A 27,049-nucleotide genomic window follows, 5' to 3' on the forward strand; every position below is an offset into this window, starting at 1 on the left:
CACTCACAGGTTTTGTACGGACTACAGGCGTGTTAATGCCATCACTCTGCCAGACTGTTTTCCGTTACCACGGATGGATGACTGTGTGGACCGTGTGGGCTCGGCCACGTTTGTCACTAAAATCGACCTCCTAAAAGGTTACTGGCAAGTGCCTCTTACACCTAGGGCAAAACAAATATCAGCTTTTGTGACCCCAGATGCATTTATGCATTATAAAGTCATGGCTTTCGGGATGAGAAACGCTCCTGCATCGTTCCAGCGTTTGGTAAATATTGTTTTAGCTGGAATGTCAAATTGCGAAGCGTATTTGGACGACATAGTCTTATATAGTACACACTGGTCCGAACACATAACACAACTTCGAGAGCTTTTCCGTAGACTATCCAATGCAAATCTCACAATTAATCTAGCAAAATGTGAGTTCGGAAAAGCCACTGTCACTTACTTGGGGCGGGTAGTTGGCGGAGGACATGTTTTTCCAGTAATGGCTAAAGTAGCTGCTATTCAGGAATTTCCTGTGCCTTGCGATCGGAGAGCGTTACGCCGATTCTTAGGAATGGTAGGCTACTATCGTAGTTTTTGTAAGAACTTTTCGACTGTAGTATGTCCCCTCACCAACCTATTGAGCCCCAAAACTAAATTTGATTGGACAGAGTCCTGTAATAGAGCATTTGAAAACATCAAAGCTCTCTTGTTGACTGCTCCCGTGCTTGCTGCTCCAGACTTCAACAAGCCGTTTCAGCTTGCTATAGACGCCAGCAACGTAGGCGTCGGTGCCGTACTTTTACAATCAGGCACTGATAACGTAAACCATCCCGTGAGTTTCTTTTCTAAGAAATTAAATTCTGCCCAGCGAATGTATTCCACTATCGAACAAGAGACTTTGGCTTTAGTCCTAGCCATTCAGCACTTTGAAGTGTATTTAGGCTCTACAGTACATCCAATTAAGGTCTATACTGACCATGACCCACTCAAATTCCTAAATCGCATGTACAATTCAAACCGTAGGTTAATGCGCTGGAGTTTGTTGCTTCAACCGTTTAACCTCCAAATTGTACATGTCCGGGGAATAGACAATATTATCGCAGATGCGCTGTCTAGGGTGGATGTTTAATATTAAGATGTAGGTTTTTTTTTTTTTTTTTTTTTTTGTGCCTTCTAAAAAAAAAAAAAGATTTTGTTTATTATGAAGAATTTGCATATGTCCTTATTGATTAAAAATTCCTAACAATTTTTTTTTTTCTCCTAGGTGGCCTATATCTAGATTATAATTAATCATAATGTCTCTTGTAATTCTGAGTATCTTCACATGCAGGTACGCCTTGTTCGGAGGTACTGATTATTTGTAGCTGGAACTCTATTTTCTCGGTTGGTTCGAACAATGAGCTGAACACAGAACAAAAAGAGTTTTCATATTCAATGAATGGCGACAGGTCACCATTTTGGGGTGGGGGTGTTACGATCCCCAGCTCTGGTGTTTGTTGCTACACGTATTTGAGTGTCATGTGTCTTTCCCTCTTGATTGCAGATGAGCCACACCTGATCGAAGCCAGTGTTTACGCTACAAAAGGCTTTCTGGATCTTTTCTGAGCGCGCACCCCGAGAGTCTGCATAGCCGTGCTTGTTGGCTGTGAAAATTGCCGTTCAGCCGTCCACCCGGCAGTAGAACACGTTCCGCGTTTGTAGTTATTGTTTTGTTTTATTTTTGCTGATTGTTAAACGATCCTTCCCATACCCATTCTGTTTAATAAAAACCCCTACGTTATTGTTGATACGAGCTGTTCGGTGTGCGTCTCTCCTTTATGTTAAGGGTGGTGTCCGACCGCCCGTAACACAGAGGAAAATCTAGGGAAAAAACGATGTCGCAAACATGATGGAATGTATGTCTAATATACTTTGAACTTTGTACTAACTAATAGTAGTGTTTTGTTCAGATCAAAGTTCAGAACATAAACAGCCATTGAGTCCGTATTGCATTTATAATCAATATGTAAATCATTAAGATAGCATAAAGGTAATAAAACAATATAGTTTGAGCAACAGTCATATAAATCAACTGCATGCTGCCTGTCATTGGCTGAATTGTTAATCACGTGTAAATTACTGAAGACATAAGAACGGTATAAAAGCATCAGCTTTGTAACATTCTGATAAATTCATCCACATACAGCAGACACATCTCTAGCACTATTTAGCTAAAGCATTAAGAATGAGGTTTTTAAGAATGAGGTTAACAATCGCAGTTCTTCTGCTTCCATACAAATGTCTTATATTTGCTCCGAATGCCACAGGTTTCATCACAGCAGAACCAGTCGCCTCGGAATTGAGTACTAAAGATGACACCTTTCTTCAGAATAAAATGGAGGAGCTGACTTGTCCTTTGAAAATTTGCACAGACCTACTGCAGGAACTTGGAGCAACAAAAGAGATATTACAAGCCACAGAGACGCGACTCAACGCTCTGGAAATCAGTCAGCAGGAGCTGATGTCTAGACTTGCTCACAGTGAAGCTCAGATTGAGGAAATCAAAATGGAAAACCAAGGTGAGACTGATGTTTTAAAATGTAATAAATGTAATACACTGAAAAACAATTGGTGTAGGATTTACTTTGTTAGTATTTGTGAAATCTACAAGCAATTTCTCATTGAAATGTATTTTCAACAAATAGTAAGTATCACATTGAATTAAAACAGTCTAGGGTGATATTTCAAAATTTTTAATAAAGTATATGTTCTCTTCAGACAGACCAAAGGTGGCATTTTCTGCAGCATTAGGAGTAAAGGGTTTCTTTGGACCAGTTAATGTAGATTCAACACTGGTTTACAAGAATGTCTTCATTAACGTTGGTGATGCCTACCACCCGGCCACAGGTATTGCTCATCCACACTGCTGAAAACAATATGAACACGCTTGTATAATCAATATCCACAGCTGATAAATGGAGATCTGTGTCTCACTCTTTAACAGGGATTTTCACAGCACCAGTACGAGGACTTTACTACTTCAGTTTCTTCTACCATTGTGGAACTGATCATGGCACAGGGTTGGGCTTGTATAGAAATGGAAAATGTGAAGCATTTACACAACATAACAAAAGTGATAATTCTCCAGAGAGTGGAGGCAATGGCTTAACGCTGCTGTTGGAGAAAGGAGATCAAGTCTATATGGTACTCCACAAAGGCACATGGATCTGGGATGGATGGAATGCATACACAGTGTTCAGTGGTTTTCTTATTGATGCCATGTAAATAAAATGCACCCTGAGAACAAACATTACTTTAATGTAACACGTTATGGGTTTATAGGTTAAAGTATAATATCAGGCGACTTCATCCAGTCTTTGATGGTGCAATGTTTTATTCACATCAAACAAAGTAACCAGTCGTGAATTACTTTAATCACATGCTAAATGACGTTTCTACCATGGGAGACAATATTTCCACTGGTGACCACCAGATGAAAACCAATATGATAATAAATCAATATGATATTATAAAATATTATAAACTCTTTACATTTTAACGAAGGAGGGATGGCTTTACACAGAGTAAAAAAATTCTCTGCATTTTATCTCAAATTTCTCCATAAATGAATTATGTTGAATAAATTGACCAGCTTCATCTAATAAATCTATAACATATAAAACCTTTTTTTCATACCACTCTTGTTTGAATACTGTCTTTCTATTTATTGTAATGGTTCTGTTATTTTACAAGGTGTAAAATATTGGGTGAATATAATTTTCCAATAATACAAAATTTGTTTGTGGAATTTTGAAATCTTAATCAGAAATTCAGAAACCTCAAAGTCACATTTCAGCAAAAAATCTAACCCTCCGTCTGTTTTGAATACACATTTTGGTATATGGAACCCCATTGAATTAGGCTGTGTTAAATAATTTTTAACTTATAAGTTTATAATAAGTTTTCAGTTTAAGTACTCCAACCATTGATGCAAATTCAGAGGCTTTCAGACCTCCTTTTTTATATTCTTTAATCATTTGAGATTTTTTTCCCATTTAAAACAAAATAGAGTTCATTTTTTTATCAGTTGAGGAGAAATATAAAGAGAGTAACATGGGTAAATTAGTTTAGATAGGCCTTCTGCTTTAGTCAAGAGAATTCTGCCCATTATAGACTGATCTCTCATAAGCCAATGATTAAGAGATTTTTTCATACTGTCAATTCTCTCTTCTATGTTAACTAGTTCTCTCGTATGTAATTCTTCAGACATTATTTTTATTTTTTATTTTTTAATGGATTTTGTGCCTTGTGCTGCTGAAGCACTGGAGTCTGGACCTTTAATGGATTTTGTGCCTTGTGCATTCTTCAGACATTATTAAATATATATATATATAATTTATATAATTTCTTCATTACATGAATACAGAGGAAGGAGTTCACACTTTTTTAAATTTAAGCATAGGCCTGATGCTCTGGAAAGAACTGAAATAATGTTCAGGGCTTTCTTAACTCTAGATTTATCTTTAAAAAATATGACTTGTGTCATCAGCAAATTGATTCGATACTCATAATCAGTAATCGTTTTTCCTTTTAATTGAAGATGGTTGACAACTAAATAAGCTAACATTTGAGTGCTATTATAAACAGTTTTGGAGAAATTGGACAACCTTGTCTAATTCCACGCAAAATCTAAATTCTTGGAGTCATACCTGGATTAAGAGATATATAACTATAAATGTTGTTTTATGTACATTTTAATAACATTGCAAACCCCTTCCCCAAAACCAAACATTTTAACCGTCGTAAATATAAATTCATGCTCCACCGTATCAAATGCTTTAAAAAAAATCTATAAATAAAATACGGACTTCTAATTGTTTTAGTGATTGATAATTGATCATGTCCAAGATTAGTCTAATATGATTTTGAATCTATCGTCCCTTAAAGGTGCCATAGAATGCATTGAGAGAATATTTTGAATTGTTCTCTGATATCTACATAGAAGGTATATGGCATAGGAAAGGGCAAAAAATCTCCAGAAACGGTTTTATAAGTCCATTTACAACCCTAGGATTTGTCCCTAGAATGAAATGCTCTGTTATTGCCTAATTTGGAAGGTTCCTGAATATTAATTAGGAGCTCTGCTCTGATTGGCTGTTTCACAGAGTGGCTCGCTTTCACACAGCTGTAAGGAAACACATGGAGGAAATATATATTTAATTACGGAGCTCGAGCCGCTATTAATATGCGGGGCATTGAGACTCACGGTATGTCATGTCCATGTACTGAACTGTTTTTTTTTTTCAACTATGCCAAGGTAAATACAGTTTTCCATTCTATGGCACCTTTAATGAATGCTGATTGATACTCCTCCACAAATTTACCAAATACAAGTTTAAGACGATTAGCATACACTAGGGCGAGTAATTTATAATCTGTACATAACAGAGTTATTGGTCTCCAATTATCTAATGATATCAGTTGTTTTTGGGGTGTGGGTAGCAAGGTAATTTATTATTAATCATGTTTTCATTGTCCATTACCTGAGGGGTTAAACCATGTATGCGGAATACCGTTTGGGTTAGAAACCCTCCAGTAGTCAATTACATTAATTTTTTTTTACAGAAAACACGTTGTGAAGTAATATTAACACCAATCACAGACATTTGCATTTGGATAGGAATAGATTTCTCAGAGAAAAACAGTTTGTAATTGCTTTGGAGTTTGTGTGAGAAAAATGCAAACTTGACAGATTTGGACTCAAACGTCTGGCAGGCATTCTAATATAGAAACAACTTAAAGATATCTAATAGACGTCTATTTAACATCTGATAGATGTCAGTTTTACATGCATTCTAATATAGAAACAACTTAAAGACATCTAATAGACGTCTATTTGACATCTGATAGGAAACGTCCAATAGACGTATTGCAGATGAGCAAAATACATCTGGCAGACGTCTGTAAGATGTTAGTTTTACATGCATTCTGATTCATAAACATCTTAAAGACATCTAATAGACGCCTATTTGACATCTGATAGGAAACGTCCAATAGATGTATTGCAGATGAGCAAACTTCATCTAGCAGACGTCTCTAAGATGTCAGTTTCACATTCAATCTAATATAGTGTGGCCGGGCGGGGAACAGCAACAACAAGACAAGAGTTTGGTGAGCCCCGGAGGGTGGATTTATTAGGTAAGTGCAGCAGAAATGAATGATACTGGTGAACGGTGCGGTGTCGTCGTCTTCTTCGTGGCGGTGAGGTGAGTCCTTTGTGGTGAGTGCGCTTCCCAGTGACGGTGGCCGGAGAAGGGGTGAAAGCAAAGGCGTGCTGTAACCCCGGTGCGTGCAACCCGGAAGTGGGGAGCCAAGCGGTCACGGCGAGTCTAGGGGAAGAGAGACACAAGAACAGGTAAGCCTCTGGTTCTGTGGGTCTGCTTATAAAGCTGGTGGGGGCCGTGACCGATTGGCTTGCGGTGAGTGGTTTCAGCTGGTGCTCGTGTGTTGCCAGGGCGACGCTGATAGCTCCTCGGGACGCCCGTCACACTCCCCCCCCCAAGCGACGTCCTGGTCCTGGAGGTGACACAAAAAGGGGAGACAGGGGGTGGGTGGGGAGTGACCCCCGACAGACCTGAATAAGCCGCCCAGGACCGAGAGAGACCGTCGGCGTTGTTATTGTTGGAACCGGCCCGGTGGCGCACATCGAAGTGGAAGTCCTGGAGCGACAGGAACCATCTCGTGACCCGGGCATTTGTGTCCTTGGCCCGGGCCATCCACTGCAAGGGTGCATGGTCTGTGAAGAGAGTGAATTTATGGCCTAAGAGGTAATACCTTAGCTCCAGGACTGCCCACTTGATGGCGAGTGCTTCCTTCTCCACGGCAGCATAGTTCCTCTCGGCCCGGGTCAGCTTGCGGCTGATGTAGACGACCGGATGCTCCTCTCCCTCCTGGACTTGGGAGAGCACGGCCCCCAATCCCGTGTCCGAAGCATCCGTTTGGAGCAGGAAGGGGCAGCTGAAGTCTGGGGCCCGTAGGACGGGCTCGGTCGTCAGGGCCCGCTTGATCGTCTGGAAGGCCTGCTCCGCTTCCGGGGTCCAGCGTACTCGCTCGGGCTGCCCCTTCCTGGTCAGGTCTGTCAGAGGGGCCGCTATAGAGGAGAAGCTGGGGATAAAACAACGGTAGTAACCAGCCAACCCCAAGAAGGCACGTACCTGGGTTTTGCTCTGTGGCTTCGGGGCGTCCAGGATGGCCCTCACCTTCCTTTCCTGGGGCTTAACGAGACCTCTTCCGACAGTGAAACCCAGGTACTGCGCTTCATTCAAGGCAAGGTGGCATTTGCGGGGGTTGGCTGTCAGTCCAGCCCGACGAAGCTCAGATAGCACCCTCTTCAGTCGTTCCAGATGGTCCTCCCATGCCTCCGAGTGGATTACGACGTCGTCCAGGTACGCAGCGGCGTAGGCTTGGTGGGGCCGGAGCAAGACATCCATTAGCCGCTGGAACGTCGCTGGAGCGCCATGCAGGCCGAAGGGAAGGGTCCGGTACTGCCAGTGGCCTGACGGAGTGGAGAAGGCGGTTTTTGGCTTGGCGTCGGCGGAGAGTGGAACTTGCCAATATCCCTTTGTGAGATCCAGGGTTGTGATGTACCGGGCCCTTCCCAGGCGCATGGGGTAGCTATCAAAGTCGGAGACTTCATTCAGGCGCCGGTAGTCATTGCAGAACCTAAGGGTGCCATCCGGCTTCGGGACCAGGACTATCGGGCTGGACCAAGGGCTCCGGGATGGCTCAATTACCCCCAGCTTAAGCATCTTCTGGATTTCCTCCTCTATAGCTTGCCGGCGGGCCTCGGGGACTCGATAGGGCCGTTGCCGGACGATGACGCCGGGAGGAGTGCGGATCTCATGGGATAGAACATTAGTCTGGCCAGGGGTGTCGGAGAAGACGTCCAGGAACTGACCGACCAGGTGCCGCAGCTCGGCCTTCTGGGCGGCGGACAGGTTGGAGTTGATGTCGACAGCCGCGGGTTCTGTGACGGCCAGGGCGACGGCCTGGTCCCGGTCCCCAATCCATTTTTTTAATAGGTTGATGTGGTATAGTTGTTGGGGCTGTCTTCGCCCGGGTTGCCGGATACGGTAGTTCACGGGGCCTACCCTTTCCTCCACGGTGTACGGTCCTTGCCACTGTGCGAGGAACTTGCAGGCAGCATTTGGGACCAGGACCATCACCCTGTCTCCGGGCTGGAATTCCCGCGGCTGGGCCCTCCGGTCATAGTGGCGTTGCTGGGCTCGTTGGGATCTCTCTAGGTGCTCCCGGACTAGTGGCATGACTCTGTCGATCTTGTTCTTCATGTCTTGCACGTGCTCGACGACAGTGCGGAAGACGGCCGGCTGCTGCTCCCAGGCCTCTCGGGCTACGTCGAGAAGTCCCCGGGGCTGGCGGCCAAACAGGAGTTCAAACGGGGTGAACCCGGTGGAGGCTTGAGGGACCTCGCGGATGCCAAACAGAACGTAGGGTAGGAGTAGATCCCAATCCTTTTTATCTTCGGCCGCCACCCTCCGGAGCATCTGTTTCAGGGTTTGGTTAAACCTCTCGACGAGCCCGTCGGTCTGAGGATGGTAGACTGACGTCTTGAGTTGTTTCACCTTCAGCAGCCGGCACAGGTCAGCCATTAGCCGGGACATAAAGGGGGTTCCCTGGTCGGTCAGAATCTCCGACGGAATGCCCACCCGGCTGGAGAGCAGGAACAGCTCACGGGCAATGGCTTTGGCGGTGGCTTGGCGAAGGGGGACTGCTTCGGGGTACCGGGTGGCATAATCGACGATGACGAGGATATGTTCGTGTCCCCGGCCAGACCTCGGCAACGGCCCCACGAGGTCCATCCCGATCCGCTCGAAAGGCACCCCGATGATAGGTAGGGGAATCAGCGGGCTGGGGGGAGGCTTTCGAGGCGACGTGCGCTGACACTCGGGACAGGCCTGGCAGAAGCTCTTCACTTGGGCTTCCAGCCCAGGCCAGTGGAACCTGTCGCGAATCCGTTGGATGGTGTTTTGAGCGCCGAGGTGACCGGCCATCGGGTGGGCGTGTGCGAGCTCCAAGACCATTTCTGTCTTCGCCTTCGGTACCACGAGTAGATGTTTAACCTCCCCCCGTCGCTCCGCGACGCAGTACAACAGGCCGTTTTGCACGACGAAGTGTGGGAGAGGGTGAGGGGCTGGCAGGACTTCTTGGCCTTCCAGGAGGGGGACCTGGCGCCAGCAATGTTTGAGGCGGTCATCCTCTTTCTGGGCTTTTCCGAAATCGCCTCCTCCGGTGACCTGTTGGAACACATCATGGTAGACGTTAGTACGCTGGGCAGCAGACTCACCCTCTCTCCCACTGTCGGATGTCATCAGGCAGGAGTGGTATCCGGGCCCCCGCGACGGCTGAGGCCGCGGCTTGCGGCGGTGTTGGGCAGGCTGTGTGGTTGCGGCCAAGGCGGCGTCTAGCCCCGGCCAGTCACGGCCGAGCAAGAGAGGAACCGGCAGGTCCTGTAGAACCCCGACCTCCAGGGTCCATGTTTGTCCACCTTTATGGAAAGTGAGAAGGTTAGTTGGTACCTCACGTGTATCCCCGTGGACGCAGGTGATTGGCATCACGGCTTTGGAGGCCGGTCGGGGCCCGAGGGTGTCTGGCCGCACGAGGGAGACTGTACTTCCTGAGTCCAGCATGGCCCGGAAATGGCGTCCGCGGACCCTCACGGTGGCCGTCGGTGCTCCAGGGGAGGGTCTTTGGTGGACCTCAGTAAGACCACACAGCCTGCCATCCAAGCCTTTGCGGTGGGTGACGGTGGATCCGTGGGCATGGGCTCGTCGCGGGGGCTGGCCGGCCTGTGTACTGGTCGATGGGTGCCCTCCAGCGGCCGTCGCTCCTGGACCACCCTCCGGGGAAAAGGCTGCGCTCGCTCCCCGGCCTCCCGATGGAAGGTAGCGTCCGCCAGCTCTACGGCCTCAACAACCTCGGCGATGGTTTTGGGCCCCCGCATGCCAGCGGCCTGCCTCATCGAGCGGGGCAGAGCTCTCAGCAGCCGGTCGACTACTACCCGTTCGGCGACTTGGACGGGGGAGGGTGAGTCTTCTAACAGCCAGTGTTCGGCTAACCGCATCAGATCAGCGGCCTGGGCGCGGACTGGCAACCGTGTTTTAAACTCCCATTCATGGAAGCGTTGGGCGGCTGTGGTCGCGGAGAGCCCGAGCCGACCCAATATCTCTTTTTTTAGCTCATTATAATTGTTTTGGGACGACGCTGGTAGAGAAAAATAGGCCCGTTGCGCCTCTCCAGAGAGTAACGGTGCCAATACTGCAGCCCAAGTACCTCTCGCCCACCCCTCGGTGCGGGCGAGTGATTCAAACATCTTAAGGTAGGCCTCAATGTCATCATGTGCGGTCAGCTTGGGTAGTAGTCGGGCAGCGGTGGCTCGCGGGTCTGGGAGAGGGACGTTTTGAGCGGCTGATAAGCGTAGTTCAGCCAAATACCCTTGAACGTGGCCATGTTGTTCGGTGAGCAGTTCAAAACATTGCTGCTGACGGACGCTAACCTCAGTAAGTTGTTTCACAAGGTCCTCCATAATTCTCGGGGAGGAGCGCGCCTAAAAAAGAAACAGAAAAACAGAGTGAATGACGGGGCAAGATGGCGGTGTAAACAAACTCTTGCTCGTTGGTGTTCTCAGGCCCGGCTGTCTGCCCGCATTCTCCACCACCTTGTGGCCGGGCGGGGAACAGCAACAACAAGACAAGAGTTTGGTGAGCCCCGGAGGGTGGATTTATTAGGTAAGTGCAGCAGAAATGAATGATACTGGTGAACGGTGCGGTGTCGTCGTCTTCTTCGTGGCGGTGAGGTGAGTCCTTTGTGGTGAGTGCGCTTCCCAGTGACGGTGGCCGGAGAAGGGGTGAAAGCAAAGGCGTGCTGTAACCCCGGTGCGTGCAACCCGGAAGTGGGGAGCCAAGCGGTCACGGCGAGTCTAGGGGAAGAGAGACACAAGAACAGGTAAGCCTCACGTTGCATCGGAGATGATTCTCAATCCTCTGGTTCTGTGGGTCTGCTTATAAAGCTGGTGGGGGCCGTGACCGATTGGCTTGCGGTGAGTGGTTTCAGCTGGTGCTCGTGTGTTGCCAGGGCGACGCTGATAGCTCCTAGGGACGCCCGTCACAATAGAAACATCTTAGGGACATCTAATAGACGTCTATTTGACATCTGATAGGAAACGTCCAATAGACGTATTGCAGATGAGTAAACTACATCTGGCAGATGTCTCTAAGATGTCAGTTTTTCATGCATTCTAATATAGAAACAACTTAAAGACATCTAATAGATGTCTATTTAACATCTGATAGGAAACGTCCAATAGACGTATTGCAGATGAGAAAACTACATCTGGCAGGCATCTGTAAGATGTCAGTTCTACATCAATTCTAAATCACAAACATCTTGAAGACATCTTATAGATGTCTATTAAACATCTGATAGGAAACATCCGATAGACGTATTGCAGATGAGCAAACTACATCTGGCAGGCATCTGTAAGATGTCAGTTCTACATCCATTCTAAATCACAAACATCTTGAAGAAATCTAATAGACGTCTATTTAACATCTGATAGGAAACGTCCAATAGATGTATTGCAGATGAGCAAACTACATCTGGCAGATGTCTCTAAGATGTCAGTTTTACATTCATTCTAATATAGAAACATCTTAGGGACATCTAATAGACGTCTATTTGACATCTAATAGGAAACGTCCAATAGATGTATTGCAGATGAGCAAACTACATCTGGCAGACGTCTGTAAGATGTCAGTTTTACATGCATTCTAATATAGAAACAACTTCCCTGATAGCACACGTACATCTCAGAGACGTTTATTTGACGTACGCATTTACATCTGGAAAACATCTGCAAGACATAGTTTGCTCATCTGCAATACGTCTATTGGACGTTTCCTATCAGATGTCAAATAGATGTCTATTAGATGTCTTTAAGATGTTCATGAATTAGAATGAATGTAAAACTGACATCTTACAGACATCTGACAGACATTTGTTCACAGCAGATGCTTCCCAGATCAAGAGATCTTTAACAGACATCTTACAGACGCACGTGTGATATCTGGGTTAAAGACATCTAATAGACGTCTTTTTGACATCGGAAAGGAAACGTCCAATAGACGTATTGCAGATGAGTAAACTACATCTGGCAGACGTCTCTAAGATGTCAGTTTTACATTCATTCTAATATAGAAACATCTTAGGGACATCTAATAGACGTCTTTTTGACATCGGAAAGAAAACGTCCAATAGACGTATTGCAGATGAGCAAACTACACCTTGCAGATGTAAATGCAGACTTCTTAGAGATGTACATGTGCCATCAGGATTGTTTAGCTGAGTCTCCAATGTAATGGACGAAAAATTATTGTTTTATATATACTATAGTATGGTCCTTCATGCATAAAGTTACCAAGATCTCACCAATAAAGAAAACAAAGGTAGCTATCACACTGCTAATAAAGCACCATACTCACATTAGTATAGATATATCGATACTCATGGATTGATATGGCCATCCCTATTGCTAAGCGATTTGAAGAGCACATACATCTTATTAGCATGCTTTTCCTGGGATCAAACCCATGATCTCATGATTGCATATCATAACGCAATGTTTTATCAATTCAGCAATGAAACTCAAATAATAATGCAGAAATCAAAACTTTTTTAACAGGGATTCAGCCAGTTGTTGAATGAACTGCAAACACACAATTTGTTGGTCTGCATATTTAGATTAACAAAGCAAATATTTGAGAGGTCATACTATGAATAGATTTGCTTTTTGTTGTCAACAAAGTCGGACAAAATTTCTAACCAGCATGCACTGCTTCAAATCAGAATTTAAGGCGAAGAACGTTCCCTGTAGATTATTTTTATATTTATTTTTTTAAACCTGCAGAGAATGTTCCCTGCAGTTTATTTTTCGTTTTTAACCTAAAAAGAATCTACCCAGAATGTTAGCCATGCTATTTAATGCATAACTAAGGCTCCTTTTTTAAAATAGTTACAACAGTTACTGTAATTTCATGTGACGGTTATATGATGTGCATATGATGTGTCCTTAGTGTCTTTTCATTTCAGTCGGTAACATGTGGTTGAGGTTTTGTTTTAGGGTTTTGTTCGTGTCCATGTTTTCATGTCTTTTATTATGTATTTCATTCATGCTGTTGGTTTCTTGCCTCCCTTTCCCTCATGTATTCTGCTATTCCACTGTGATTGGTTCCTCTGTTCTGTGTTATGCCTTCATTGATTTATGTCTTGCCTTGTGGTTCTCTGTTCTGTTTGATCATTGGTTGCTTTAGTCCTGTCCCTTGTTTTCATTGGTTGGTTTGTCTCATGTGACCTGCTTAGTTTGGTATAAGTAGCCCTCATTTTTCCATTGTTCCTGGTTGTGTATAGTAGTTATAATAAGTATTCCAGCAATTGTTCGGTTGAAAGATCCATTATGTTGGAATATTGTATAAAACATTAGTGAATAAGCACCGTTTTCATCCAACGAGTCACAGAGACCTGATAAACTGGCACTAAATATCACTAATGCTGCATTTTAACTTGAAATTAGTTTTTTCCCACCTCCTACTTGTAAATATTTTGCCATAATTGACATAAAAAATATGTTAAGGTGACGTGTGATTGCCTGGAACTCACTTAATTTGAAAGTGGGACATTGTCTGGAACACGGCATCATAAAAGTAGAAAAAGCCATTGAATATAATCATTTTTATATATAATAAATTACTTGTGCCTCAGAGCGAGCAGTCGATACACAGGAAAATGCCAGTTTCAGATTCAAAATTCTAGTTTTTTTATGACATAGTATAACCAAAAGTTTTTAGACGGGGGATTTTAGGGTGTCTGATTTTGTCACCCCATGATTAAAAAAAAAAAAAAAAGTTTAGAACAGACAGAAAAGTATTTTTTAGAATTTTTGGAATGATAAATTGTTGTATAAAATCAAGCAAATTATATATGAACAAATGCCTCTGTAAAAACCTTTAGATTATACACAAAGTTTGGTGTGTGTAAGTGCTACTGAAGTGGAGATGAATGGCTCAGTGTTGGAAGTAAATTTCATTTTGAAAACGGCCTTGCATTGTAATTGAAATCTACCGACACATATAGATAAAGTGCCATAAAAGAAACACTTAGCATTGTCTTTTGAATAATTTCTTCCATGCAGTTTCTGCTGACCAGACATGACAGCCACTCCGTTATAACTTTGTGCAACGATGGGTAAACTATATTCCACACGTGTCCATAAATTCCAGTAGCATCAACAAATCCTAGAAATCTTTATCTCCAACCTCTCTGTGTACCTCATGCACACGGCCGTTTGTTCCTTTGAAACTGCGTGCTTCGTCCACTAGAACAACCCATTTTCTTTGACTCTGCAGATTATCTGGTCTTTGACTAAACATGCAGCAATTTCTAACAAATACATTTTGTGTGTCAGGGCTCGTTAGGTTAAACGGGGCATTTAATCGAGTACAGAAAGACTTGTCACACCTTGCATACCAGTCGCACGCTAATGACTATGTATATGCTACTTTTACTTACCAGAATGACCACCAAGCTTGATAGGTGACGTCAGATCCAGGTCACAGCAGGCTACAGAAGCCTTAATAGTTCATGTGTCATTAATGTTCAAATAGAAGCAGCCGATTGGTCTGCACATCGCCGCTTCAAGTCAAACAAAACGCCTCGCAAGACAGACGCGGTTAGTTTATGAAAGTGTGAAAATTGTGTATTCATGTGTACTGAATATTAAATTAGTAATAAGTTAGTAATGATGACATACTGTAATGTGTACCATGCGGATTTGTACAGAGGCTCAGTAGATTTGCACTTAAACAGACAGTAAATGAGAGACAGATGGACTGAGCGTGTGTGATTACCTGGGTCTGTACAGCGGGGAAAATAAGCATTTGACACATCAGCATTTTTATCAGTAAGGATATTTATAAGTGGGCTATTGACACAACATTTCCACCAGATGTAGCCACCAAGCCAAATATTGAATTCTTACAAAGAAATCAGAACATTTAAGCATACAAGTTGAGTCATAATAAATAAAGTGAAATGACACAGGGAATAAGGCTACGTTTACATTAATCCGGATACATTTGAAAACGGAGTTTTCATTTTAAAACGCTCTCCGTCCACACTAGCGTTTCCAAGCGTTTTCCAAAAGTTTCTCATCCACACTGAAACGTAGGAAAACATCAAATTCGCCTTACTGCGCATGCGTAAAGCCTCCAAAATTATACAGACGTAATAAGTTTTCACGCAATTCTTCTGGCGGGATAATTTAGGGAAATATCTCATCATCCACTGACGCGTCTATATCGCGCTCATTCATATTTTATCTGAAAAGCAGTTGTCGTCATGTTTTGCAGGACAGCAACTGTGAGTAAATTTTCCGTCATCATTTTAGGACTGTAATTTGAAGAGTGTACAAATCTCTGTAGCGGCAGTGTGTGAATAGCACAGGCACAATTACTGCTGTAAATATAGATCTATTGGTACAATATGCGTCACATGACTATAAATATGCGTCATCGTTTTCAAAAGCCTCCGTTTTCACTGTCCACACTACAACGTGAAAACGGCGTTTTCTAATTTATCCACTTTGGCCGGAGTTTTTAGAAATAATCGTTTTCTGTGATAAAAACGGGGTTTTCGTGTAAATGAGAGGCCAAACCGCAGGGAAATATCTGCGTTTTCCCTTCGTGTAAACGGGGCCTAAGTATTGAACACATGAAGATAACAAGGTGCAAAATGGCATAGAAAGCCAGGAGATCAGCTGAAATCTGTCAGCCCCCTATCAGTACTAATTGATATCAGCTGCTTTAGTCCTAATGGCCTATAAAGGCGTCTCATTACCCAGAAGGCACACAGGAAAGACTTCATGATGGGTAAAAGCAAAGAATGCTCTCAAGATCTACGTAATCTTATCGTTGAAAAGCATTTTGATGGGAATGGTTATAGGTGCATTTCCAGAATGCTGAATGTTCCTGTGAGCTCTGTGGGGGCCATTATCCGGAAATGAGCATCAGTTCACCATAAACCCGGCCACGATCAGGTGCTCCACGTAAGATCCCTGTCGGAGGAGTCCAAAGAATAATCAGGAGAGTTCTCCAAGAGCCAAGAACCACTTCAGGAAGACCTTGCTTCAGCAGGTACTGTTGTGTCAAAGAAAACTATAAGCAATGCACTGAACTGAATGGCATCCATGCACGCTCACCACGCAAGACTCCACTGCTGAACAAAAAGCATGTTGAGGCTCGGTTAAAGTTTGTGGATTATTGGGAGACTATAGTATGGTCAGATGAAAGCAACATTGAACTTTTTGGCAGTCTTTCTACACCATGTTTGGAGAAGAAATGGCACTGCCCACCACCCCAAGAACACCATACCAACAGTTAAGTTTGGGGGTGGAAGCATCATGGTTTGGGGCTGCTTTTCAGCAAGGGGTACTCGCAGACTTCATTTTATTGAAGGCAGGATAAATGGAGAAATGTAGCGGGACATTCTGTATAAAAATCTGCTGCCATCTACCAGAAAGCTGAAAATGAAAAGAGGATGGACATTTCAGCAAAACAATGATCCCAAACACAAGGCCAAGGAAGCAATGAAGTGGTTTCAAAGACAAAATCAAGTTGCTTGAATGGCCCAGTCAATCACCTGACCTAAATCCCATAGAAAATCTATGGAGAGAACAGAAGATCAAAGTTCATAAAAGAGGCCCAAGGAACCTTCAAGATTTAAAGAGCGTTTGTGTGGAAGAATGGGCCAGAATCACTCCTGAGCAATGCAGACGACTGGTCTCTCCATACAAGAGGCGTCTAGAAGCTGAAATCACCAACAAAGGATTTTCTACAAAGTATTAAATAAAGTGTGTTCAATACATATTCCCTGTGTCATTTCACTTTATTTCTTTGTATGAATTCAATATTTGGCTTGATGGCTACATCTGATGGAAATTTTGTGTCAATAGCCCATTTAGAAATACCCTTACTGATAAAAATGCTGATGTGTCAAATACTTATAATGTGAAAATAGCTTGTCATGTCCAAGGCAAGCAAAATCTGTCTTAGCATCCACGCTCTGCTGGTTAGCTGAGCCTTTAAAAGTGGCGTTCAAAGTTAAAATTATTTCAACTATACATCTCTATGTCTTTACGTCATTATGTCTCTCAGTGAATAAATAAGGGTTTTTGAATGAAAGGATTAAGGACTCAGTCACTTGCCTCCATCTTGTGGTGTAATAATCAAACTGCGGTCATTTTGAGTGGCTAACAATGCAAGAGTTTATGCATCAACCGGACTCGGAATTTTTTAATTTATTCTTGAAAAAATGCATTTGGATATAAATGCTGTCATAATTTATCATGATGTAGTGACTCGAGGGAAATGACTGAACTGAGAAAATGCACACAAATATAAAAGAGATGGAGAACAGAAAGCATGAGGTAACTTCAGACTTTTGTAATTTCATTGATCTTTAGTTATTACCTGGAAATTACTTGAAATGACCTTTTTTTCCTTCTTCGTATTAGGGATATCCTGCATGTCAAGAGTTATTCTACAAGAGCACACTCCGGCTTCAAGTATGAATGAAACATGCAATAATATGTACACAGTCTCATTTTGGATATGTATAAATCATCCGATCATACAGACTATTTTGATTCTTTACCCATGTGCACAAACATCAAAAGCTTGCACACAAAAAGTCGTTTTACATGCATCTGATTGATAAATCATGGTTGCACGTATTGTTTTAGCTTTGTACATTTAGTTTAACTGCATTGTTAAAAAGGGTGGTTTTCACCATTCAACTGAACTGTGTGCATGCATTTTAGACACTTGCATTAACTGCATCCTTCTATCAACCAAGTTTTCTATTTATTTACATTGCGGAGGTCTCTGGTAATATCAGGAGCTGTCAAAATTTTGATTTAACATCAGAGCATAGCTCACAGATTTTCAGAAATTGTATTACATATTATATTATTACATAATTGTGACCCTGGAGCGCAAAACCAGTCTTAAGTCGCTGGGGTATGTTTGTAACAATAGCCAAAAATACATCGTATGGGTCAATATTGTTGATTTTTCTTTTATGCCAAAAATCATTAGGAAATTAAGTAAAGATCATGTTCCATGAAGATTTTTTTGTAAAATTCCTACTGTAAATATATCAAAATGTAATTTTTGATTAGTAATATGCATTATTAAGAACCTAATTTGGACAACTTTAAAGGTGATTTTCTCAGGATTTTGATTTTTTTGCATCCTCAGATTTCTGATTTCAAATAGATGTTTCTCGGCCAAATATTGTCCAATCCTAATAAACCATACATCAATGGAAAGCTTATTTATTGAGCTTTCATATGATGTATACATCTCAGTTTTGTCAAATTTAACCTTATGACTGGTTTTGTGGTCCAGGGTCACAATTGTGGTATGCATTATATACATTTATATTATATAATTTATTTATTAAGGCTAGACACGACAAATGAATAGGGTAAAAATAAGTCAAAACCTTACTTACCTAGTTGATTGATTACATTGATAATTGCAAACATTTTTTGTATTACAAGTTTTCTAAAATGCTAGGTTTAAATATGTGCTAATTGTCATCCATTTTTAGTACATAAATCTAAACACTGGATGAAGTCAGTTTCAATATTCTTGTCTAGAAAATACTTAAAATATAATTAAATCATATTGACACAAATAGATAAAGTGCTATAAAATTAAAACTTAAGTGTCTTTTGGATATTTTGTTTCCACTAGGCTGAAAAAACACTTCATGAAAAAAACAAAAAAAGCCTTGACATATATATGTGTATGAAAAAAAAAAAACTGTTTTTGCCTGCAGTGTCTCACCTTAAATAAAACAAAAATAAACAAACTTAGAGAAGGAGCTGTTTCTCCTAACTTAAGATGGAAGTCAGGTTAAGATGGACAAATAGCTGGTAATCACCTTTAAAGCTGCTATTTTCTTCGATGAATGTCATTGAAAAGTCTTCCACGATGTCTATCCTGCCGAACCCCATGGCAACAAACGTGCACGCGCGTATCAGTAGATAGTCACGTGGTACGAAACGATTTCCAGTCAGAAAACGAACTGACAGTCTCCACAACTTAATCCAAGGTAATAAAAACCTTAAACCGGTAAGTAAAAGATATGCACATATTATTATCGCAATTTCTTCTTGCAAGCTGTCATTTGTTTACTCTAAAGTCACGTTTGCCATCGTGAGATTTCTGCTGATCTGTTAGTGTGTGGTGTGCTGTTACATGGGAACAAAACTGATAAATCTATTTTGTTTGTTTATTATTTGTTAGTGGTATGCCTAAATCATGTTAAAGTCCTCCATTTTTTACTTTTACACTGCAAAAAAATGCTTTTCTTTCTTAGATTTAGTTTTGTTTCCAGCCAAAATATAAAAAAATTCTTTAATCAAGAAGGATTTTCTAGACAAGGAAAAAATATTGTTCTGTTTTCAGAAAAAAAAAAAGTCAAAATTAAGCATGCTTTTGCTTAAAACAAGCAAAATAATCTGCCAATAGGGTAAGAAAAATAATCTTATTTCAAGCAGACAACTAGAATATTTTCCTTACCCCATTGGCATTGGTTTCAAGCAAAAACTCTCTTAATTAGAATTCATGTTTTCCTTGACTAGAAAATCCTTCCTGATTTAAGAATTTTTAGATATTTTGGCTGGAAACAAGACAAAACATTTTCATCAGTTGCCCGCTCGGAAAACTGGCCAGTCGTGGTATTTTATGAAGCGTGGTATAGTTCATTTTTATCGTTAGATAATGAACAGTTATACTGTAAATGCAGTTAGATAACGTTAGAAAACACCGTAATAGCGACCATAACCAGATTCTAGTTGTCATATTTTAATTTTAATTTTTTTTCTGCAATCTTTCTCTCCCTGTAGGAGGTTGAATGAGTTTCAGTGAAGACTGCATTCAAGAAATACAATAAAAATGTATGGTGAATGTACGGAGCCCCGAAAAGGTCAAGGTGGTGGCAAAAATTTAGGGGTGGTGAAAAAAAAATCGGGGTGGTGGGAGATTTTTTTTTTCGTTCCCTCGCAAAACCAGCTGAGTCTTTTATATAAGTTAACATGAGCAAAGATTAAGTAATGCTGAACAGAAGCCTCGTTCATTGTTAGTTCATGTTAACAACTGTTAATAATACAGCCTTATTGTAAAGTGTTACTCATTTTTAAAAGATTTGAGGTCTAGGTTTGAAATAAACTACTCTTTGGGAAGAGTATAGTAGTCACAATCTCGATTTGTAGACAATTTATTTAGGGGGATATAATACTCATAAATCCACAAAGAGCCCATTTGAGGCGCAAGCTTCTGAAAAAGGCATTTTATAGCCATGTTAAGAATAACATTGCTGGAAAAAAATATAGCTAAAGCCAGCTTTGGCTGGTCTTAGTTGTTTAGGCTGGAAGTAGACTGGGAAAGTGGCCAAAACCCCTCTCAAACCAGCCTGCTGACCAGCTAAAACTAGCCTAGGCTGTAGTATATTTACTATTACTTACTGCTTACTGCTTAGTTAATATTGCTTCCATATTAGTTAACTGTATTAAGCTCAGTGTTAATGTAGTTCTGCCTATTACTTCCTGCATAGATATGTGTTATTCTTTTAATAAATGCAAACCTACCATAATACAATTATTTTGAATTTTACAGATTGCAATCACAATATTTTAGCGTTATCTGTTGTCAAAGGAATAGTGGCATTTTCTTGGTCAATTTTCCACTCAACTACAGCAAAATGTGAATAAAAAAAAATAGTTCAGTAAGATGAGGTAAAGTGACGTTAACCTCATCAATGGGCAGAAGTGGAGAGTACCGTGATACGTATTGTGGGTGGTGTATCTCCATTTTTTTGGTTCGGTTTGTAACATCGATACACCTATCGTGTACCCATTTTGTCCTCCTTTTTTCCTTTTGTGTGTTTTTTCAGCAAAGCCCTGCACCTTGGATGCAATTAATCTGCATTAATGCTTTAAAGGTTGTATCAGCGATTTCTAGGCTGAAAAACAAAGTGTCAATTTCAGCTGACCTTTCATCACGATCCGCTCGCTGCCTGCCCCATAAATTGTCTGTGAAAAAACCGCGTCTCTCTGGTCAGCCTAGGGTCCGAGATATGCCAAAAAAACAATCGGCACTACCAATCTTTCCACAGATAAACAAACATTGTTCCAACCAATCAGCGTCAGGGGTTTGGTGTTGTGGACTTTCCTACTGGTGCAGGGATGTGAGGGAGGCGGAGCGAAAGACCACAACACCAAACCCCTGACGCTGATTGGTTGGAACAATGTTTGTTTATGTGTGGAAAGGTTGGTAGTGCCGATTGTTTTTTTGGCATATCTCGGACCCTAGGCTGACCAGAGAGACGCGGTTTTTTCACAGACAATTTATGGGGCAGGCAGCGAGCGGATCGTGATGAAAGGTCAGCTGAAATTGACACGTTATGTTTTAGGCTAGAAATCGCTGATACAACCTTTAATTAAAGTTTAGTGTTAAAAGTCCATTCCCTAAAATATTTACTTAAATCATGACCTCACATGGGATGATGCTCTTTAGGCAGAAATGACTTCAAACGTTAAAAAGTACACAAAAGAAATAAAGGTTCTTTCTTGGTTTTAATGTTCCCATGAAGAACGTTGAACGTCCACGAAACCTTTCAAATGCAGAAAAGTTTCTGTAGAGTTGAAAATGATTTTTTAAAATGGTTCTTTTGAGAACGGTTCTTTGGGGAACCAAAAATGGTTCTTCTACGGCATCATTGCAAAAACACCCTTTTGCATCCTTTGTTTTTACGAGTGTGGAGTGTGTCATTGGTGGACTGAGGTGATATGCCATCATGTGCTGATGTCTGATAGACAGGGTTCTCAAGTCATTCTTGAAATGCTCTGTGTCATGTATCACCCTTTTGAAAAAGCTGTTTCCCTCAAATCTCATGGTCCAGAGATGAACCAGAGGTCCAAAACACAGTCAGTTCTGGGTAGTGCTCCATATAATGGTGTTTCCTTTAGTTTGCATTTAATTGCACGACTTTCAGTGAACAATTAATATGGCTCATGCTTCATATCCTTCAGACACTTCACTTCCTACCACAAGTGCTAATAACATCAGCAGAGTGGAATCGTCCTTCCCATTTCCACCAATTTTTAGTTTGCCAGCAAACTTTGGGAGGATTTGCTCAGGTTTATCAAGACTATTGGTGTGCTGATATGGAAATATGTGGACATTTCTGGTTAGATCTTCAAGGCTGAAATACTTCAGTCAAACCATTTCACTAATGCACCAGGTCAACTCAACAGGCACAATATGCTCCAACAAATCATGCAAAATATCAGGTGGGAATCCAGTGATAGAATGAAAATGCATCCAAAAATGGGTTTCATTCACTCACTTTTTCAATCTGCCCCTGGAGACTCAAGTAAGTGTTTGTGAAGATATCGTCATCTTCAGCAGTCCTATGTGACCAAGATAGACCACTCTTTCAGCCTCCTCTGTTATGGCCAATGGAGTCTAAAATTATATTGCTGCTTGATTAACAAACAAACATGGCCGCCCATGTTTTTGAGAGAGGGTGAAGTTCTTCACTAAATATGACTGCCCCTCTTCAAACTCTGGGTCACTACCATTTCTAATTGACAGGTAAACTGTTTCACCATCAGTGAGCGCACATTAAGTTGTGACCTTATATGTGCCTACATGTGTTTTATTTCTGTCCAATGTCAAAGCTTCATTCAAAGTGGTGCTGGGCAACTGTAAGGGGTTGTCCTCCTAAGCATAAGACAAAATAAGAAAAATTGTTGATTATCCAATGACTTTAATTGAAACTTGTTGAAAAAATGCAAAGTGAAGAGAACTATTGGAAACCAACTATTTTCATCTCATCAGGTTTTCAACATCTCCTGTATAATGTGCGTGGGAAAACATACTCCTAATAATCCAGCCCCAGAAGCACAATCATGGCCATTTTAGAAGAGACTCTCGTCAGAAATGACTGGTTTAACTATATTTGTGCATCGTAATACACAAACACTCACCTGTTGTATTAGCATGATATGAGTCTTCATTTAACCATGAATACGGTGTCTTCATTTAACAGCACAGTAAGTGCCTTGTTCTTTATAGTTGAAAAACGTTCTTCAAAATGGTTCTTTTAAAGAACGGTTCTTTGGGGAACCAAAAATTTTTCTTCTATGGCATCATTGCAAAAATACCCTTTTGCAACCTTTATTTTTAGGAGTGTAGGAAACTGACTTCATAGGTTTCCATTTCTAAATGGGTTTAATCCTCCAAATCTCTGATTAAAATCGATCAATATGCCATCATGTGCTGATGTCTGGTAGACAGGGTTTTCAAGTCATTCTTGAAACTCTGTGCCATGTTTCATTGTCATGTCACCCGGACTGCTGCATAACAGCTGGAAATATTACACGTAAAACAACAGTAATTACACGTCTTTAGAATTAATAAGTGGAATTCACATTTAATCCTCAAAGTGGCACTGTTTAAAACATAATGATGGCCTGATTTTTTTTACTCATAATTACCGCTACCGACATTATATTACCGGCATAAAACAAACAATAGTATCTGCAACTGGCTTGAATGGCTTTACTGCAGAGCAAATGCATAATGTAAAGTACATAATGAAATATAATGCTGCGTTCACACCGCCCAAACCGTCATGCGTCAGTTGCGGCAAGATTACATGTAAAGTCAATGGTTGAGTCCGTCAGAGGTCCGTCAGAGGCTCTGCGTTGCGTTGTGTCCGTTGGATCCGTCAACTTTTCAAGCGTTACCTGCGTTTCAAGTGTCAACGCAGCCAACGCAAGCAACGCAGAAGTTCAGCTGGTTGAACTTTTGACGGACTTAACGCACTTGACGCAGTGCGTCAACCAATCAGAGCGTCTTACTGTAGCGACGTCACCACACGTATTTTGAATGAAGCGGGAGCAGAAAAAACAAAAACATACAATTCTCTGCGATTGAAGACGGCTACAAACTTATTCTAGCCGTCTGCAATCGCAGAGAATTGTATGATCCGTCCTCGTTGTTGTATAAAGACAGGAATGTAAAGGAACTTGCTTGGATGAAGATCGCTGAAGAGATCGGGTTGTCAAATCTTTTCTCAACGTAATTATTTCCCATTTCGTTAGCTAGCGAAACATGTTCATGAGAGGATTCCAAAATGTCCAGTCCCAATAGTTTGCCATGGTTTATTCAGGGGAAGTGTGCAGAAAACTAGATGCGTTGGGAGCGTTGCCTGACGTGTGCGGTGTGAACGCACCAAAAAGCAAGCGTTGCCAGCTTCAACGTACATGCGTCAAACTAGATGCGTTAGGTGCGTTGCCTGACGCAGACAAAGTGTGCGGTGTGAACGCACCATAAGTGTCACTGTCGTTTGATGGTGAATGTGGTCAACAGCGATCAAACTGTTACTATTAAAGATATTGAAAACGATAGTCATATTCGAATATGATTGAATATGGCTTTTAGTGAAATAAAGTCCCGGTCAGATGGATTAGAGTAGCTGATTTTTTTTTTTTTAACTGTTTCTGCAATAATGTCTTTAATTACCTACTATAATCATAAAATTAACATCTGCTCTGGACAAAATATTCAGCACTGCTTTTTATGCCTAACTTAAGAAAAAAAATATTTGTCCTATAAAATAAATGTGATAAAGAAAGCATTAAATTGACCTTTCTCATACATGTTGACACATTGTTACAACAGTAATTTATGTTCTAAAACAAATTGTAAGTAAACTACTTTTATTTCTTGAAAATTGTTGCTTTAATTAATGTTTTGCGAGATAGAACCTTATAATTCCAAGCAGAAAACGACTTTTTAGAATTAGAAGGTTCTATCTGCATTTGACCTGTTCCCAAAATCCCCATTTAAAAATTTGAGAGGATTTTGATATTGTACATTTAGAATACATTTAGAGTCTCTGTCATTCTCATGTAGGAAAGAGACTTGTTCCCCATATCGTTTTTGCTATATAGAATGCAAAAACTTTGAAGCTCAATATCTCAAAACCACTCGGAACGCAGATAGAACCTTATAATTCTAAGGTGACGAAATGTCAAAGCATAATTCAAACTGGTGCTGGGCAACTGTAGGGGGTTGTCCTTCTACATCAGGGGTGTCAAACTCAATTTAGGGTGAGGGCCGGATGAGAAGAAATGTGACCATGTGCGGGGCCAAATCTCCTTTTTTCATAGAATCTCCTTTCGTGCACCAAATTACAAATGAATTTGCAAAAAAATAAATAATAAGTAAAGAAAACTAGAAATACACAATATTCTGTAAAACTGCATTAAATAAGTCCTCAGAAGAAACTGTTCATTAACACTCGTATTCCTTTTTGGGAAAACAAAGTTGTTTAAGTAATGGCAAACAAAACCCTTTCCTTTGAACATTAATATTATTTGTCAGATACTTTTTAGTAATAAGAAATAACAAATGCTAAACATTATGTGTACAGACAGTTACATTAAATATGAAGCTATATGCTACAATATAATTTACAAACTAGAAAAACACTTGACAATTAAAAAAAACTGCTTTTAACATATTTAAGAACTCAAAAGCTTATATGTAAAAAGTAATGGTTAATTCTAACGAAAAAAATACTTGGGATAGGAACAATAAGCAGGCACTAGAAATGAGAACTTTAACAAATAAACATCTAGAATGCATTTGTAATGCATTAGGTTTGACATACGCACGTATACATGCGTACTGAGATGCGCAGATGAGCTCAAACGTCACTCGAATCCGCAGCTTCAAATAATTTATCCGCCCCTGTATATTTCTCTGATTTAGCTAACTGCACCCGATCTTCCTATTGCAGTTATTCTATTCTAATTCTTAGTTTTGCATGATGATATGATGAATGGATGGTTCGTTTTAACAGCTGATCTGATCGCACACTTATATACGCTTAATAACTCGTGCTTTTAAAACAAATCCACGCTGAAAAGAGTGACGTTAACTGACATCTGGACGTGAAACTCTGCGATATCTGATGAAATCGGTCAGGTTTTCTCTATATTAGAGCCGTTCTGAACTTACTATATGAACGCATACTGGATCCTTGGACTAAAAGGGGTTCACCAGTATAAGAAATTTCAGATTGTAAAATTCTGTCTCTTTTCATTTTTAAGGTACTTTTTAATTGTAATGTACTGAATAAAATTAGTAATCATCAATATCAGCAACCAGCCACGTCGTTAACGTTAGTCCTCTCACCGAGTGCTACAGAGAAAGCAATGAATATCTTAACTTTGTCTTTCAGCTGATGGTTCAAGTCTCTTGCAAGGTCCCCAATTCTTTCAGCCACTGTATTTCTTGACAAGCTAATACTGGCAAAAGCCTGCTCCGCTGCCGTTACCATACACGCGAGTGCTTGCCACACATCTCTTCAGTTAGCCGAAGTGTTCGAAATTTGATTTAGGCGCTGCTTTAAAATGCGCATGCGTGTTAGCGGTTCCTGCTGAAGCGCAATAGAAGCAAAATGAAATTATCAATAATAAAATAAAAATGAATAAAACTAAACACGATATTGCCGTGAATACTCGTACATAGATTAGAAGGAATACATTCAAAATATACCTGGACCAGGACTGAGAAACACTCACTTGTATGAAAACATGGATTCCCTTGATCCAATGCAGTTAACTAACGTTGAAAAGGGACATTGGATAAGTTTTGTTGCTTTTTCACCTTTCTATTTTTTCTTTTTAATTTACTGTAAATAACTTAGTTTTAATTAATTCGACATTAACATTTTTATATTTAAAGTTCAACCTTGAGGTGATTAAGTCACATAGATAGGGTTTATTCAAAATAAATTAATAAGCAAAACACACACAAACTACATAATTTATTTAATTTTGTTATTTTTCTTTAAATTCATAAAAGGAATG

The 27,049-nt window shown here is 41.0% G+C and overlaps 2 protein-coding genes across 2 annotated transcripts in view; one reads left to right on the forward strand and one right to left on the reverse strand.

Annotated features, from left to right (window-relative positions):
• Positions 1 to 27,049, reverse strand: part of LOC141319911 (NACHT, LRR and PYD domains-containing protein 12-like) — an 812,443-nt gene that overhangs the window by 182,174 nt on the left and 603,220 nt on the right. The window lies entirely within an intron of this gene.
• On the forward strand, positions 2,225 to 3,390 carry LOC141339213 (cerebellin-4-like). The gene is made up of 3 exons (XM_073844843.1): positions 2,225 to 2,543; positions 2,743 to 2,871; positions 2,969 to 3,390. The coding sequence occupies exons 1-3, from the start codon at positions 2,225 to 2,227 to the stop codon at positions 3,247 to 3,249; spliced, it is 729 nt and encodes a 242-aa protein (XP_073700944.1). The 3' UTR covers positions 3,250 to 3,390.

The sequence above is a fragment of the Garra rufa genome, chromosome 1, assembly GCF_049309525.1.
Source record: "Garra rufa chromosome 1, GarRuf1.0, whole genome shotgun sequence".
In the NCBI taxonomy this organism is placed as follows: Eukaryota; Metazoa; Chordata; class Actinopteri; order Cypriniformes; family Cyprinidae; genus Garra; species Garra rufa.